This window comes from Betta splendens, chromosome 17 (genome assembly GCF_900634795.4).
Source record: "Betta splendens chromosome 17, fBetSpl5.4, whole genome shotgun sequence".
NCBI classification, from domain to species: Eukaryota; Metazoa; Chordata; class Actinopteri; order Anabantiformes; family Osphronemidae; genus Betta; species Betta splendens.
Window position 1 is genome coordinate 13,415,681 of NC_040897.2, and position 15,724 is coordinate 13,431,404.

A 15,724-nucleotide genomic window follows, 5' to 3' on the forward strand; every position below is an offset into this window, starting at 1 on the left:
GCTTAGGAGCTGTGATCCCTATGTTTTCATACAAGCGCTAAGTGCAATAAAAATATTTAGAGATATATTTAGAAAAAAAGAGAGAGGGAGATAAAGGGAGGGGGCACATTCTGCAGCCTTGGGTTTAACTGTAGATCAGTGTCATTAAGCTCATGATATAAACACAGGAAGGAAGCTGATGGATCCTGTCTTGTTTTACCCAGAGTGAGAGAGACAGCTGTTTCTGTGGTAACTGATAAACCATATGAACTTGTAGAACAGTAAGATGTGCGCTAAGCAGGGGAGTTGGCTTTACGTGTATGAGAGTTTAATAGTATGGTGTAAATATGAACATTTTTAGTGTACAGACAGAAGCTTTTCTCTTTTACCTCACCCTCAAGTCGATTGAGTCTTATAACGTTATGTTTCAAACTGAACAGCGGGGGTAAGAGAAGTACACACGCTTAATGCTGTTAAATATATAATTATTAATTGCATATTTAATTTTACAGCAACTACAATGTCAACTTTCAGCTTTCAAGTTTCCTCTCATTTACTCAAGTTGAGTACATTACAATTAACGTTTAATTTAATTGTGAAGAACTGACAATCAGTGACAATCGGAGATTTACACAGATTTTCTTACAAAAACATTTCTGATTCGAGTAAATCAAATAGCAGAAATAAATTTTAAATAAATTAATATTTTATTCTAAGGTGTGGTGGAGCAAAATTGTGTGAAAACAACAAAAACTGGAAAAAGTCCAGTAACTACTTTTTAATTTCACTAAACATAATATTTATACACATATGTCATTTATAATTACGCACTAACTAGATTGTAGTAAAAGGCGAAATAAACTGACAGCGCTTCTTGTTTGGCTTGTTTTGTAATTTGCTCGGTTTTTATTTATTTATTAACTTTTTGTAGTAATTTATAAATTCGGTTATTGTTTTTTCTTAGGCCAGATTTAGATTTTTACTAAATCTTAATTAGTAGAGAAACATATCAGCATATATTAATTTCATTTCAAATTGAAATTCCAAATTCTCCGTTCCGTCTTTACTGTACTGTACCCAGTGTTTTTGTTGTTATTGTAAACTTCCGGATTAAAAAAAAAACGACGCGAGCACGACACCGGAAATAGAAACACAAAAAAATAGAAGCTGAGCCGTCAAAACATAAAGAGCAGGCAGCGTTGGTGGTTGTTGTCCAGTCTGTCCCTCACTCAGCGCTCCATGTCCTCGCCCCCAATGTCGCGTGCTGTCGCCGGACGCTTCCAGGTCGAGGCACTTAGCGCGTGTGCTAAGTAGCGAGGGGCCGCGAATAAATCCGCAATAAAGATTAGGACTGAACTCAGAAGTACGCCTCGTCCGGCCTTCGAGCGGAGGTAACGCTGGCTATGCTAGTTAGCCGCTGCTAGCTGTTTGACAGGCAGCTGTTTGGCCGAGCGCCGCTATTTTCGTCCGTCCGTCCGCGTTAGCCTCGCGCGTGCTACCGCGGCTAGCCGCGGCTAGCCGCGCCGTACGTTGGCGACGCTGTCAGGTCGTCCTCGGCGGAGGACGGTGCAGAGCAGCGGGGCATTAGCCGGGCCTGCACCCGTCCGTCCGTCCGTCGGTCCGTCCGTCGCTTTGTTTATGCCGTTGCGCACCGTGGTGGGTCGGGGGCCGAGGCGGCGGAGGCTGCGCGGCCGCCAGGTAAGTTGCGCCGCGGGGCGAGCGCAGCCGCGTCGGTAGCCGCCAGCGGCGGAGCAGCGCTGACGCCGTTCTTCTGGGCGCCGCCTGAATGTGACCATTAAGCGACTTTTGTGCTTGGACGCAGGACTCAGAAGACGTGATGGCAGCGGCTGACGGCGAGCCCGCGGTCCTCAACGGTGAAGGCTCCGCGCTGGAACATTATCCGCGGTGCGCGTCGCAGCGGCAGCTAATGAGTGGCTGTGTTTGGCTTCAGCAGGTGGTTCTGGAGAGAAGGAACCTGGAGAAGAGGAGAAGGAGGAAGATGCCTCCGGAAGCAGAGACGTCCGAGCGCAGTGTTCTGCACTAGATGGTAAAGAGACGCTGCAGTCCTTCATCAGCGTCATAGAGTCTGACTGGAGGTCTGAGCTTGTTTACCTCGTTTTCCCCTCCGTCAGCGGCTCCTGCTGAGGCAGGAGGACCGTCCGGAGACAAAGCCATGCCGGACGTGGCGGCAGAGAAGGAGGAGGAGGAGGACACGGACAGCATGGACGGCAGCGTCCTCTACTCCCTCACCGAGGACGGGAGGGAGAGCGAGGGCGGCCGGCGAGAGAGGGACGAGGACAAGCGGGCGGCCCGGAAACGGAACCGGCCCGACGGCGGCGCCACCCGCTCCTCCAGCTCCGACGAGGACGACGAAGACGAGGAGGAGGAGGAGGAGCGCCAGCAGCAGCAGCAGCAGGAGGAGGACGACGAGGCCATGGAGGCGTGGCTGGGGGCGGAGCTCAGCGACCTGCGCGGGCCCACCTGGCGCGCGGTGCCGTCGCTGCGCTCCAGGGAGATCGGCCGGGACTCGCGGCAGTTCGTGCGGCGCGTGTGCGGCGCCCGTGGCCTGGTGCAGCGGCTGGAGCTGCAGGGCCGCCTGGAGCGGCACACGGGCTGCGTCAACACGGTGCACTTCAACCCCTCGGGCACGCGCCTGGCGTCGGGCAGCGACGACCTGCGCGTGGTGATCTGGGACTGGGCCGTGCGCAGCGCGGTGCTGGAGTTCGACAGCGGCCACAAGAGCAACGTGTTCCAGGTGACGCCGCCGGCGGCGACGCGGAGCGTGAGTTGGTTGCCATGGTTACCCCCAATAATCTCCTCCCCTCCCCCCGGCTTTCGCGGGAACAGGCCAAGTTCCTGCCCCACAGCGGCGACTCCACGCTGGCCATGTGCGCGCGCGACGGGCAGATCCGCGTGGCGGAGCTGTCGGCCACGCAGCGCTGCAAGAACACCAAGCGCGTGGCCCAGCACAAGGGGGCGGCGCACAAGGTGAGTGCCCCGCGGCCCGCCTCTGCCCAGTGCTGCCTGGGGTGCCCGCTAACGTGTGCCTGTTGCAGCTGGCCCTGGACCCAGACTCGCCGTGCTCCTTCCTGTCCGCCGGCGAGGACGCCGTGGTGTTCGGCATCGACCTGCGTTTGGACCGGCCCGCCAAGTGAGTCCCGCCGTCATCAGACAGAACCTGCTCAGAGTTGGAATGTTGCAAACATCCTGTGTCTCAGTCACTACACGTGTTCCTCTTTTATCTAAACTCGTCTCGAATGAGACGTTCGCTGGAGCTAAAACCTGTTTCCTGTGCGCGGCCACATATGTCTGACACAGTAAACTGGCGGTTGTGAAGGAGGGGGATAAAAAGGTGGGGCTGTACACCATCTATGTGAACCCAGCCAGGACGCACCACTTCGCCGTCGGTGGGAGAGATCAGTATGTGAGGTAAGAATCAGCTGGTGTGGAACGCTCTGGAAACCACACGATGCTGCTGCTTGATGCCGCGATGCCATTAAAACCAGCTCGTTTCTCTTTAGAATATACGACCAGAGGAAGATTAACGAGAGCGATAACAATGGTGTCCTGAAGAAGTTTTGCCCTTCACACCTGGTGTCCAGCGAGTCCAAAACCAACATCACCTGCCTTGTGTACAGTCACGACGGCGCCGGTAAGACGCTGCTGCACACACGTCTTCATACAAAGAGAGACGAGGAACGGCTTCCAGAAATAGTTTAGTTCCTTTATGGCATGAATGCATTTCTCTGCAATCATCAAAATGTTAAACTATACTTCCGGTTCGATTATCTTGATGCTGGGTTTCACTTTTAAAAGTTTTCCAAATGTTTATTGGAAATAATGAGGCCTTCACTTGCTTGAGTCATTGCCTTTAAAGGCTGAACCTGCTTCCATTCATAGTCCTGATGCAACTGCGGCGCAACATCAGGGACAGTCGAACAGAATCGGGTCCACGCTAATGTAACAAAACGCATCAGCGTGCTCTCGTTTGTTGAACCGAGGTCAAGTTCAGCTGCACATGTACGAGTTACTGAGTAAAGTTTTAGGGCAACAACTCTGCTCTGAGTCATATGTGTGTGTGTGTGTGCGTGATGAAGAGGAACCACCGCTGCATTCATGGTGCCAGATATACAGTAATAGTGTGTGTGCGTGTGTGTAGAGCTCCTGGCCAGTTACAATGATGAGGATATCTACCTGTTCGACTCCAACCACAGCGATGGCGCTGACTATCGGAGGAGATATAAGGGACATCGTAATAACGCCACCGGTAATGAATTCTAACAGCAATAAATGAGCAGTGAATGAATGCCGAGTGTGACCCTCTTCAGCCACTCTGTCTCTGCCTCATAGTGAAGGGGGTGAACTTCTATGGGCCATGCAGTGAGTTCGTGGTCAGCGGGAGCGACTGTGGACACATCTACCTGTGGGACAAGTATTCTGCTCGTGTTGTCCAGTTCATGGAAGGAGACAGGGGGGGAGTGGTGAGTCACGCATACAAAATGGGGACCGCTCTGAATCGAACATTGTGACTGTTTTCTTCTCGTCTTCATGAATCTGTATCACTCTGACGATCGCAGGTCAATTGTCTAGAGCCCCACCCTCATCTGCCAGGCATGGCCACCAGTGGCCTGGACCACGACATCAAACTGTGGGCGCCGACAGCTGAGAGCCCGACGGGACTCAAGGGCCTTAAAGAGGTGTCCGTTCTACAGGCAGGTGTCACGCGTGCTGCAGTTCTGACATTCACATCTGTCATTTTGCCTTTGTCCAGGTGATGAAGAAAAACAAGCGGGAGCGCGATGAAGACAGCGTGCGCCACGAGGATCAGTACGACACCCAGCTGCTGTGGTTCCTGATGAGACACATGAGGAACCGACGACCAGCGAGGGTGAGCAGCCACACACTAACGTTTTGTTGGTTGGTTGATGGGAAATACAGGCTGCAGCATTTAATCAGGATATTTTCTAGTCAGCGCCTGTTTCTGTCCAGCGTTTGAGTTACTTCCTTATTCACACTAATGTAATACAATCAGATCATGGTGCTGTAGGTGTGTTGGACTGGAGTCAGGTACTGTACAGTTCTATTCTAGTGCGCGTCCACCAGTTAATGACCTGTTTTTCTGATTGTGTGGATCCAGAGACCCCGCGAGGGTGATGCAGAAACGGACGAGTCCTGGAGCTCTCCAGATTCTTCGGATGAAGAAGAAGGGGGTCCAGACCACGTCCAGTGCATGTCCTCCTGAAAGACACACGCACGCACACACACACACTTGCATACATACATACATACATACATACATACTGATGAACACACACTTTATTGCCCATGAATCAATGCACATAGGCAAGCACTATTGGTACACTCAAACACTGACCAGCCACTTGGGGTGTTGATTTCACACACATACATTTTCACACATAAATACATATAATTACTTAAAGGTACTGGTGACACAGAGTGAACGAGACGCTTACTGCCTGGTTTTCCAGCTACAGACGACATGCACTCTTCCAGAATCCACTTCTTTCTTTTTGTTTTTTTCATTTGAGAATGTACGAAGAGGTTTAGTGAGTCCTTGCGTCCCTCTACACCTCGGGGGCCCCTGCTTGACCCGCCGAGCCCCAGAACAATGTACTGTGCATTTATGGCTACGAGCATCTCTTTACGCACCCGGTACTAAACCACAACACCAGCACACGGCCCTCCGTCCCCACTATCCTCCCTCCTTATGCTCCTGAACTTTCTGTACTGAAGAGGGGTCCAGCAAGGGGCGAGGAGAGGTACGACGTGACCCTGAACCCATCCCCTAAATGTGACTTTCTCTACTGTTGAACTGAGCGAGCGAAGCCCCGGAGCCCCCTCTGTGTCGCCTCAGCATATCACTGGCTTCTGGCCCTGAGCTTGAGCAGGTAGTTGCACTTATTTTGCATTTATTACACGTTTGCTCCCAGAGGACTACTAAACCTTTACATTCTGCCCTCAGCCCCCCCCCCCCCTCACTGCTGAGTGCATTTTGAATCAGGGAAGCTTAAGTTAGAGACACAGCCAAAATGTGCACTGGGTGATTTTTCTTTCTGGGGAGGGAGGGAGGAGCTGTTGTCTCGTGTCACTGAGAAGCTCCATGTATTATTTGTTTTGGTGAGTGACGGCCTGTTTTGCACTTCCTGACTGAGGTAGAGGAGGTTGTCTTTACTTCCACCAGCCTTTCCTCCTTCCTCTTCTTCCCCCTGACACCCATCTTGACATTGGCGAGGAGCCTCCTCAGTGAACATGAGATGGAGCGGTAGACTGTGATATAAGGACTGATTTTTGGACTCTCTCGGGGAACTGTGTAATTTAAAGGAGCGACAACCGACCTGGATCAATCGCAATTTAAACACTGCCCACGAGCCAGTTGAGGCGGGAGTAATAACGGGCTCCACTTGATTGTGTGAATCCCTCTGTGATGCTAAATGTCTCATCAATTTCGCAGCCCCCCCCCCAAACTCAAACATTTGAACCAGGTTGGGTGTTTGCAGCTATTACACGACTCCCGAGAAACCTTTGGGTTTGTGCTGTATCAACATTGGCTCGATGGAGGACGAAGGGAGGAGGAGGGCAGCAGGGTCAATATGCTTGCCAGTCATTTGTTTTGTGAGAGCGATAAAGTCCAGCTTTTCTCATTTTCTGAGAACTCTAGTTAGTTGAATTTATATGTGTGTATATATATATAAATATATAATAAAACTGTAAAAAAAAACATTGTTTGAAAAAAGAAAAATCAAAACATTTGATTGGTATTGATGCAGAGGTTTATATTCTATATGAGGACAAATTACTTTTAGAATCCAAATGAAGAGGTCGACTCGAGGCACCATTTCTGTTAATTTGTTTCCTTTTCGCAATGACGCCGCTCTGTCATAAACAGAATCGCTGTCATTTCGAGCATCAAAGCTTTGATTCTCACGTACAAGAAAAAAACGTTTTCCTTTCTAGATTCTAGTTCATCAATTGAGATCGGTGTATTCAGATTTTTCTCACTGGTGGCTATTTTGGGCATCTTCTATACGTATTGAGGCTTTTGATGAAATAATTTTCCACCATTGCCTAATATTGCATTCTACCAGTTCAGTTGGAAACATGTATAATTCGTGCAATAAACAGAAAGAGAGAGAGCTCTTGTCTGGTCTTTCCTTGCACCTCCATAAACCTTTAGGAAGGAAAAGTCTAGCATGTCTTGACTTTAGCTCGTACTCATGTCTTTCAAAGTCCACTCCACTAGTCTGTAATCCAGGCTTTCTTTTACAGCATTACACTCAAAGCCCAAACTGAAATAACTGCAGATGACGACAGAGCTCATGTTCAGACTTAGGAATGCTCCTCCAGAGCCACTGAAAACATGCCACAGCCCCACGGTCCTCTCTGAAACCATTAAAATGAAGGCTGCTGATGTAAAAGGGGCAGAATGTGTCCACGCTAATACCCAAGGAGGACAAATCGTCACCAAGTGCACTTAATGTCACTCTTAACTGAGAAGGAAAATGTGGAACATCCTGAAGCACCTCTTACACTGAAGGAAGTGAAACTGTCCAGGCTGCTATTGTTAAACTATCATAGGCCACCGGAGAAGGTTTAAACTGGATGATGGCTGAGTGACAATTCACCATCACACTGACGAGATTACAGATAAAAAAATATACAGATTTTTTGATTATTTGAGGACTCTCCGCAGACAAGCCTACTTTCCCTTCCAGGATGTGTCCATTAAATGTTTTGCATTAATTAAAGAACAATTCTGAATCAGACGCCCCTTAATAGGCATAAATAATGTTCATAGGAGCAGCTGTTGTGGGGTCTGTCCCATGTGTTAGTCCACGATGTAAAAAGTCACAACAATTTAACAAATCTTTACTTTATTTTACAGGTATCTGAATGGAACTTTAAACTCACAGTCATTTGTAAGCAGTCACTCCAAATTTCCACCTCAGACAAACAGAACTGACAAAAAAAATGTACAAAGGGGGGTTCTGTCTGATTTAAGGGTGGTTATACTGTATTCTCTTTGTAGAGAACTTGCACTTATGTGCTGTAAACCAGTTCTCTAAGCTGGTGTCTCATACAAAACCCTGCCTGCTACTGCGACTGGACTCATCCATTCATCTCACTTCATACTGAATGCTCTGGATACAAAGATGATTCAAGCGTTTGCACAAACAGCCCTTCACAACTCATTCCAATTAACACAAATATAGGAATGCTGTGGTACTGTTCTAAGATCAAGTGAAGCATGTCTTGGAATGAGTTGTGAATCTCCCAAGCGCAGGAGGCGACAGCTCTTACCAACCTGGTGCAGACTGTCAGCCACGCATGTGGGATGTGATCAGATACAATCTGTCACCACATAGTGCAAACATAAATATTAAAAGAGGCACCATTGTGAGCTTTCACCTCCTGCCTCACTTAAGATGACACACAAAAATCACAATGATAAGAATCCAAAAGGCACAGGAGTAAAATCTCTGGTGTGTTATTCCTTGTACTCCAAGAACTGCTGCAGCCGTTTCCGGTGGTCTGCAGACATCTGAACAGCTCTGAGAATTTAAATCAGATATGACAAAAATGTCAACAAGATGTGTCTTTAATTTATTTTAAAAGTCCAAGACATTTTTTTATGATGGCCTTACTTCAAGTGATCTCCAAAAGTGGTTGTTATCCGGTAGAGTGCAGTCTTGAGTGTTGCCCTGAGAGCAAAGCGCAGTGTTTTGTAGGAGGAGTCTCCCATACCGATGGTCGACCTGCTGGGTTTACTGGACGCGTGGGGCAACTTGAAGTAGCGGTCTACGGCCTGCGGAGGAGGCATGCTGTTTGTGGACTGTTTTCATCTCATTCAAATATAAATCAACTCCTTTTATTCCCCATTAATGTCAGTTTGGTATGCTAGGCCACAAGGCGGTGAAATCGGAGAACTAGGATTAGTTAGACATATCGTGCATGTGCACTTAGTACAATCACAGTACACCAGTTACCTCTTGCAGGAACAGCATGGAACTGAGAATGCTGGGTAACGTAGTTTGTACCACCCCAAACTGGTCTTCAGAGAAGGAGGCTTGAACAAGGTATGACAGCCCTAGATTGGGGATTAAAAGTAGAAAATATTTAACATTGTGGTTCAAATGTATCCAGAAGGAGCTAAAATCCATCGCGTTTTCCTACCTTCCAAGGCCCAGATGTGAGCCTGGCTGTCGGCAAACAGAGCCTGACTGGAGGCTTCTGGAAGCTGAAGACAGATATTAGCTAAGATGGAGGTGGACTTCTTTCTGATAATTGCACCTTCAGACCAAGATTGTGAAAAGGTTATGTTAATGCTACAACATGCATGCATGATTAAAGGAAGACGCTTAATTCTCAGAAAGCAAAGAAGATTAAACATATTAGTCTGTAAAGGAAATTGTGCAACACATGATATTTACCTGATAAAGCTCTTGGTTCCTCACACTACATCACACGATAGCACATCACACACACAAACCCTGGTTTAAAGTACTCCACTGCTACTCACCTCCTTAATTCAAGCTTTTAAGGTAATTACTTCGATGAATGGAACAGAGAGGTTCATTAGTAATTCTTACAGGCTTAGACCCAAAACCAAGAGGTAAATTAGTGATGGCTGCAGGGTGAGGTAGTTAGATTTGTTAAAACTAATAGAAAATCCACTGCGTCAGGTGGAGCATGCAGGAAAGCCGTCCATGCTCAGAAGTCTAGAAGCATGCACACTTCACACATCCTTACCTTGTTAAACAAATACATTATCAGCACTCTCTTTGCCAAGAACTGTTTAACCTGCAACAATTAAGTTTTGAGTTGGAACCATGACATAAAATACTGAACACAAATAATGACTTATTCTACTTCACCCTCAGCTTTGAAACTGGACGTGTCACATTCAAAGAGTGGATACACACAAAGAACAGAACAAAATGATCTCTACTATCAGTAGTCATTGGTATAATAGGAATCGATTCAACAAAACAGATTTTATACAGATATATATAAAAAGCACACTTCAGGACAGACCATGATGTTTCTGCTAGTTATGCTTTATACCTGTTCTTTCCTGTTGTGAAGGAACTGAGCCAGAAAACTTGGTTTGGCCGACTCCTGTTTGGGACTGGGAACTAAGCCAGGGGAAGCTGTGGGGCTGCCATTGACCTGTGAATCTGCACAGGAACACAGGCTAAAATCACAATCTGAAACCAACTAGAAAGCCATCACCTAATCCACTCACAAGTTGACTGCGAATAACTGAAATTAAGTGTTTAGATGAATGAAAATACAGCTGATTAAGTGTATTAAAACTTGCTGTTTATTCTAAACCACCCTACCAGTGGAAGTGGACCAAAGTTTTGGTCCTCTTCTCATGACATGTGGGCTCTGCACAGTGCCGTGCCATGGTGAGCACTGTTCTACTGGAGCAGTAAGACGCCTCAGGGCTGGAGACGCGAAGGGGCTGTCCAGGTCAGGAGTGAATGGCGCCGTCAGAGGGCTTTGTTGGCCCCCAACGATAGATCGGGCAAAGACTGAAGCTGGAGTCTTAGTCAGCACAGTTGGTCTTGGACTCATAAGATCCTCTGATGTTACTGTAATAAAAGACATATTTTATAACATGCTTCAACTGATACAGGTAAATAGTCTTTTCCTAAAGTTCTCAACTAAAATATGTAACAACATACCTGATGTCTCAGATGATGTCCTTCTTTCACTACCAGTAGAAAGCGATTTGGCCCTGCCATTAGTTGCTACAGTGTCATGATGGGCGACAAGTCTCTGAGTCAGTTCATTCAGCAAAGCCAGACACTCCTTACTGATGGCGTTCCAGTTATGAGCATGACCACCTGACCAAAAGATAAGGACACAATGCATGTTAATGTATAAAACTGTGATTAAGACATGAAAATAGAAAACAGCATCAGCAAGAATGCTGCTAAAGTAACACACCAGGCTGACTCAGACTGAAGACCTCAGAGCGGCGTGATGGGGAGTGTTGAGAGAGCAGAGCCAAGTCCTGCAAAGCTAGAAACTTAAATATGGCAAAAAGAGAAGTCACATCCCAAACGTTATAGAACCATAAAGCAAACACAACAAAAGCAACGCTCTGCATTTGACCTACCTTTAATACCACTGGCTGCTTCTCTGGCAGAACTTTGGGAAGACATTGTTGGGAATCTTCAGTAAAAGTCGACTGCACAGGAAAACTGTAGGCCTACAGATGCAGAGGTGTTGCATAATATAATATCAGGACTGCAGCACAAAGTTCAGATTCTAAGTTTGCGATTTATTCAATCCAGTTAAATCAGGTATTTTGCAATAGATAGTCAAAGCAGTGGCAACACTGCCCCCTAGTGTCTACAATAAGTAAAGGAACAAGTTATTTATAAAACTTCTCTACTGTTTCACAGCAACGCAAATTTTATGGTTTCCATATATTTGTCTGTCTATCATTATTTTTTGCACGTACCTCAGTAATAAAGATCCGGAACAACAGCAGAGTAATGTACCATATGAACAGCAGGAAGGTGGCACTGATCCACAGGTGGTAGAGCAGATAGAGGTCCAAGAGTCCAGTTATTGAGTCAAGAGGGTGGGCAGAGCTGAAGGGGGGCAGCACACAAACACATTCATGAAATGTTTTACACGTCCAGCCACTCAATAATTTAGCTTTATTAATAAATTACATTAAATCAAGATACTGAACTGACCTGCTCAAATGAAGATTCAGTGTTTTACACATCCATGCTTTTGGAATATGTCCTGTGGATACAGAAAAAGACAAAGTTGCAAGCTCCTCTTTCTGTGTTACTGGAGTTACTTGTCAGTAACATTCACTTACCTAAAAAGAAATAAACAACAATGTAGTTCCTGATAGAGTAAAGTGCTTGAGAGGCGCTGCATTTCACCACCAAAGAAAGAGATCCTTTGAAGCGAAGGTATTTGTATTGCTGGTGAAACAGATGAATTAACAATAATTGAAAGAAACTGAAAATATGATGCTGGTATTTTATTGGAAGTGTGAAACGTATAGGTTCAATATGGTCTCTGCTAAGGTGATGGTATGTGTGCATTACAAATGCAATGATTTTATCCACTCAGGCAAAGAAAGAAACATGGTCACAGAGAATGTTAATCAAAGTTCAAGTGCCTAAACCTTCATCACATACCTGAACCGCGCTGAAAGAGACATAGTTTATGTTGTAGATTACACTCAGCAGACTGTGAGAGAATCCAACAAAACCTCCAGCCAGAACAAGGACGACGTGAAACTCATTCAGACACATCCGAGAAGACCTTGAAAATATACAGACAATATAAAGCTATAGGTCAAGCATTTAAACAGGGCAATGTGAGTATTCTTTTCTTTTAACTGTTGCTTACCCATCACTCTGTGTGCACGGGTAGGCGAGTGTTTCATATCTATCTCCAATGGTGATGGCACAACACCAAGCCACAATAATTCCCATGATACTATGGACAAGGAAGCTGACAAACTGACGAGGGTGGAGCAGCTGACCCAGCAGTGCGATTTTCGAGCATGCAATGTTAGGAATTACTAAAAATAAAAAAGAAATCATTTATTTTAAAATAATATCCTTTGCGTGGGTGAGTTTCCTGGTAGCTATTCTGTTTAATGCTTAAATTGTGAGCCAATGCAGTTTCTCTTTTATAAAAAATAACCTCCATGTTACATAAACCACAAGGAACCCTTAAAAACAAAGTCAACTGGAAATATCTATAAACGCTCACCTGTGTAATACTCTAGATTTAGAAACCCACTCATGAGTATCACGCCACACAGCAGGATGAAACAGAAGATGGCACTTGCACTTGTTAGTAGGGACAAACATTCTGCAAGCAAGAAGAAATGACTTGTCATATACACTGTAAAGCAACAGCTATTACTGGTAAAATGTCAATATAAATACGGCAGCTGACCTGATATTGTCTGGATGGGGCGGAAAAGACTGAACCTGCTGGTGATTAGAAAAACCGCTGTGATGGGTGGCAACAACAGGACAGCCCAGGCGTTACTGGCTGCAGCTCTCCAGCAAATCACCTGAACAGAGCAGTAAACCACAACTATTCAAACACAATAAATTACAATAACAAAACTATTTAATTAAGGCTGCAGAGATGTCAGTGTTTTACAGGATGGAAAATCTGACTCTCCCAAAACGCCTTATTAAAGATAAGAACCATATGTTTCCTTAAAAAAGCTAAAAAGTAATGTCTAATCACAACATCTGTAAGAAGTTTACAACTGTAAAGACTCTACAAAGAGCTTAAATGTGTCATTTAATTCTTCGGCAACACTGTCTTCTTTGTTTTAGATGCCACCTTATAAAAGCACTGGGTGAAAATGTGTAATGAATAACCTTCGTAAGTAAACGGTTTGTACATGTGTCATAAATATGCAAAAGCACAACAACAACAACATATGCCAATGTTAGAATAGGCAGCCGGCCTTGTCTTACGTCACTGTCAATTGTAAACCTTTAAATTCATTCTCATAGACTCATTAAACGTCTAAAAGCATCTAAAGGATGGCACTGAAACTGTGGGAGTGCAAAACCTCGCACTATTTACTAGTCTGTCAACTTAGCTGGTTTTCTTGTAATAGACGTGTGTACATATTCGCCTATTGTTTTAGTTAATGTAGCTTATCTACCGTTTGATCTCTCTCCTATCCTTTTATCTAATACCCTTTTTCTGCTTTCTAAGTTCACATGTAGCGCCATAAACATACAGGCTAATATGAGTTAGCATGCTAGTGGTGCCGAAACACTTTTTCTGTGACTAAAATGATTCCAAAACACAAACGACTCACCTTGCGAGTGAACCAGCAACTTTGCTGTGTTGAAAACATGTCGCTTGAACAAATAGCAGCTACGCGGCTATAAAGACGTATTCAATTCTCGTGCTGTCAAACTGTTTTTCACTGACTTTGTCATATCGCGCCACATGCATTCAAAGGACCTCTGAAGGACCCCGGTCATAGCTGCCCGTCTCGCTGCCTGACGGCTTTAGCTCTAAAAAAAACATTTCACTTAAAGGTTAACTAACACATAAAAAGACAACAGCTTTAGGTTAGACCTTATTTATTTAATTTCCATTTGTATTAAACAATACTCCACCACCAACTGTCAGTTCTGAATGCCTTTGGGTTCATCATGCATAGAAACTCTCTTGTCATGATAACCAGTCCCAAAAGTGGAAAAACTGTGTTTATCCAAAACAGTCTTTTTGTCATTGTCCCGGGAGAATGGCTTTGTCTCAAAAGCGCTGACTGGGAGCTTTTGTGATGAACTGATGGACATCTCGGTCTGAACTGCTTTATGCACGGACGCCTTCTGTCCGGGTTTCTGGGCGATTGCAGGGAAGGTGATCTGCTCCTTCTGGGCTTTCTTGTCCTCCCACAGCTTCAGCAGGCGCCGCTGATTATTGGTCATGTCCTTGAGGTTCTGCTGCAGTGACTGAACTTGGTCGTCTAAAAGCGTTTTAGACGTGGCTGCGTTTGCCAGCTCTGTCGTCAAGTCATCGATAGTCAAGCTGAGTTTGGCCGTCTTCTCCACCAAGGCGTTGCACTCACGCTCCTTCTCAAACAAGTCATTGATCACATCCTTTGTAGTCTTTCCATTGAACTTAGGGTTGCTCTCAAGTCCAATCTCAGTACGAAGAGCCTTCACTTGTTTCCTCAGCTCCTTGTTGTCCATGGTCAAGGTTTTCACTTTCCGCTTCATGCCCTCAGTTGAGCGAATCCTTGACTCGTACTGCCTGAGTTTCTCTCTCAGAACACTTTCCTTCTGTACGGCCTCGTCTCTTTCCTTTCTGCATTTCTCCAACAGCTTCCCCGTCTCAAGCTTAGACGCTTTCACGTTTGACGTGGCCATCATAGGAAAAAAATTCCAAAAAACAAAATAAAATAAACTGACAAAATAAAATATTCCTCGAGTACTGGTTGATGAGCTCACACACACAATGTGCTGCCTGCCGCATGCCGGACTCTGAGGCTTCTCAGGGTTATCTGTATCTGCAGCTGTAACTCAAAGCTGGGGCTAGGATGACCATTAATTAGGGCGCCTCCATCCTTTTGACACCGTTTCAAGTGACACTTTTTTCCTGTTTTGTAATTAATCTTAAAAAAGTGTTACCATTGTCAAACAGTGGAAATATTATACACACTTACAATAGGTCCCCAGTGTAAAGTGGTGAGCGTTTGATTTGTGTTTGTGAATCTTCCACTGCAGGCGACGTGTGCACTCAACCAGCAACGCACTAGATTCTATCAGTCTGATCAACTAGAGGACAGTTCAGATTCATGAATTGGAATAACAGTAGCAGAAGCCCGACATCCACTTTGAAATGCTGAAGTTATACATATTAGTTTAAATTCCATCCTAAATATTTAACATGTCCAACTACTGGATGCGCTGGCACCCTTTGGAACTGTCTGCAGCTGACAGGAAGACTCATGTTGCTACACATGTTGGAGTCGAGGTGACTTGAGGTTGTAGTACTTAAAAATTTAAAGTTTGCTGAATGAAACTTTCCGTGAACACTAGTAACTGCTTGGCTTCAGATAATGAACAAAAGCAGATAATATGCACATCACAGCACCTCTTAAGCTTGAAATTAATAGACTCTCATTATTCCTTAGATAAGCTGAGCTGCACCTCATATTTGAGAGTATTGTTGATCTGATAATAATAAAAAC

The 15,724-nt window shown here is 45.4% G+C and overlaps 3 protein-coding genes across 6 annotated transcripts; 1 reads left to right on the top strand and 2 right to left on the bottom strand.

Moving 5' to 3' along the window:
- The first annotated feature begins 1,117 nt into the window (after positions 1–1,117).
- On the top strand, positions 1,118–7,133 carry dcaf8 (DDB1 and CUL4 associated factor 8). 4 transcript variants are annotated; one of them, XM_029130701.3, is made up of 13 exons: positions 1,118–1,370; positions 1,802–1,853; positions 1,931–2,026; positions 2,112–2,734; positions 2,827–2,967; positions 3,036–3,130; positions 3,298–3,408; positions 3,501–3,631; positions 4,139–4,246; positions 4,330–4,460; positions 4,557–4,676; positions 4,751–4,867; positions 5,117–7,133. In XM_029130701.3, exons 2-13 carry the CDS (start codon positions 1,817–1,819, stop codon positions 5,219–5,221), a joined length of 1,815 nt encoding a protein of 604 aa, XP_028986534.1. In that variant the 5' UTR covers positions 1,118–1,370; positions 1,802–1,816; the 3' UTR covers positions 5,222–7,133. The 4 variants fall into 4 exon arrangements, with proteins under 4 accessions (XP_028986534.1, XP_028986535.1, XP_028986532.1 ...); XM_029130702.3 differs by having other exon boundaries at positions 1,119–1,370; positions 1,934–2,026; XM_029130699.3 differs by lacking the exon at positions 1,118–1,370 and adding an exon at positions 1,410–1,677.
- A 721-nt stretch (positions 7,134–7,854) lies between these two features.
- ndc1 (NDC1 transmembrane nucleoporin) lies at positions 7,855–14,017 on the bottom strand. Its single transcript, XM_029132690.2, has 18 exons — positions 13,838–14,017; positions 12,946–13,066; positions 12,757–12,858; positions 12,388–12,562; positions 12,174–12,300; positions 11,846–11,954; positions 11,715–11,766; positions 11,474–11,606; positions 11,126–11,218; positions 10,954–11,035; positions 10,689–10,850; positions 10,341–10,595; positions 10,063–10,175; positions 9,748–9,798; positions 9,172–9,235; positions 8,985–9,085; positions 8,643–8,803; positions 7,855–8,549 (listed from the first exon to the last, which is right to left on the bottom strand). Exons 1-18 carry the CDS (start codon positions 13,874–13,876, stop codon positions 8,486–8,488), a joined length of 2,004 nt encoding a protein of 667 aa, XP_028988523.1. The 5' UTR covers positions 13,877–14,017; the 3' UTR covers positions 7,855–8,485.
- A 70-nt stretch (positions 14,018–14,087) lies between these two features.
- zgc:113691 (uncharacterized protein LOC503529 homolog) lies at positions 14,088–15,585 on the bottom strand. Its single transcript, XM_029132691.3, has one exon. It carries the CDS (start codon positions 14,901–14,903, stop codon positions 14,154–14,156), a length of 750 nt encoding a protein of 249 aa, XP_028988524.1. The 5' UTR covers positions 14,904–15,585; the 3' UTR covers positions 14,088–14,153.
- Between the last annotated feature and the right edge of the window lie 139 nt (positions 15,586–15,724).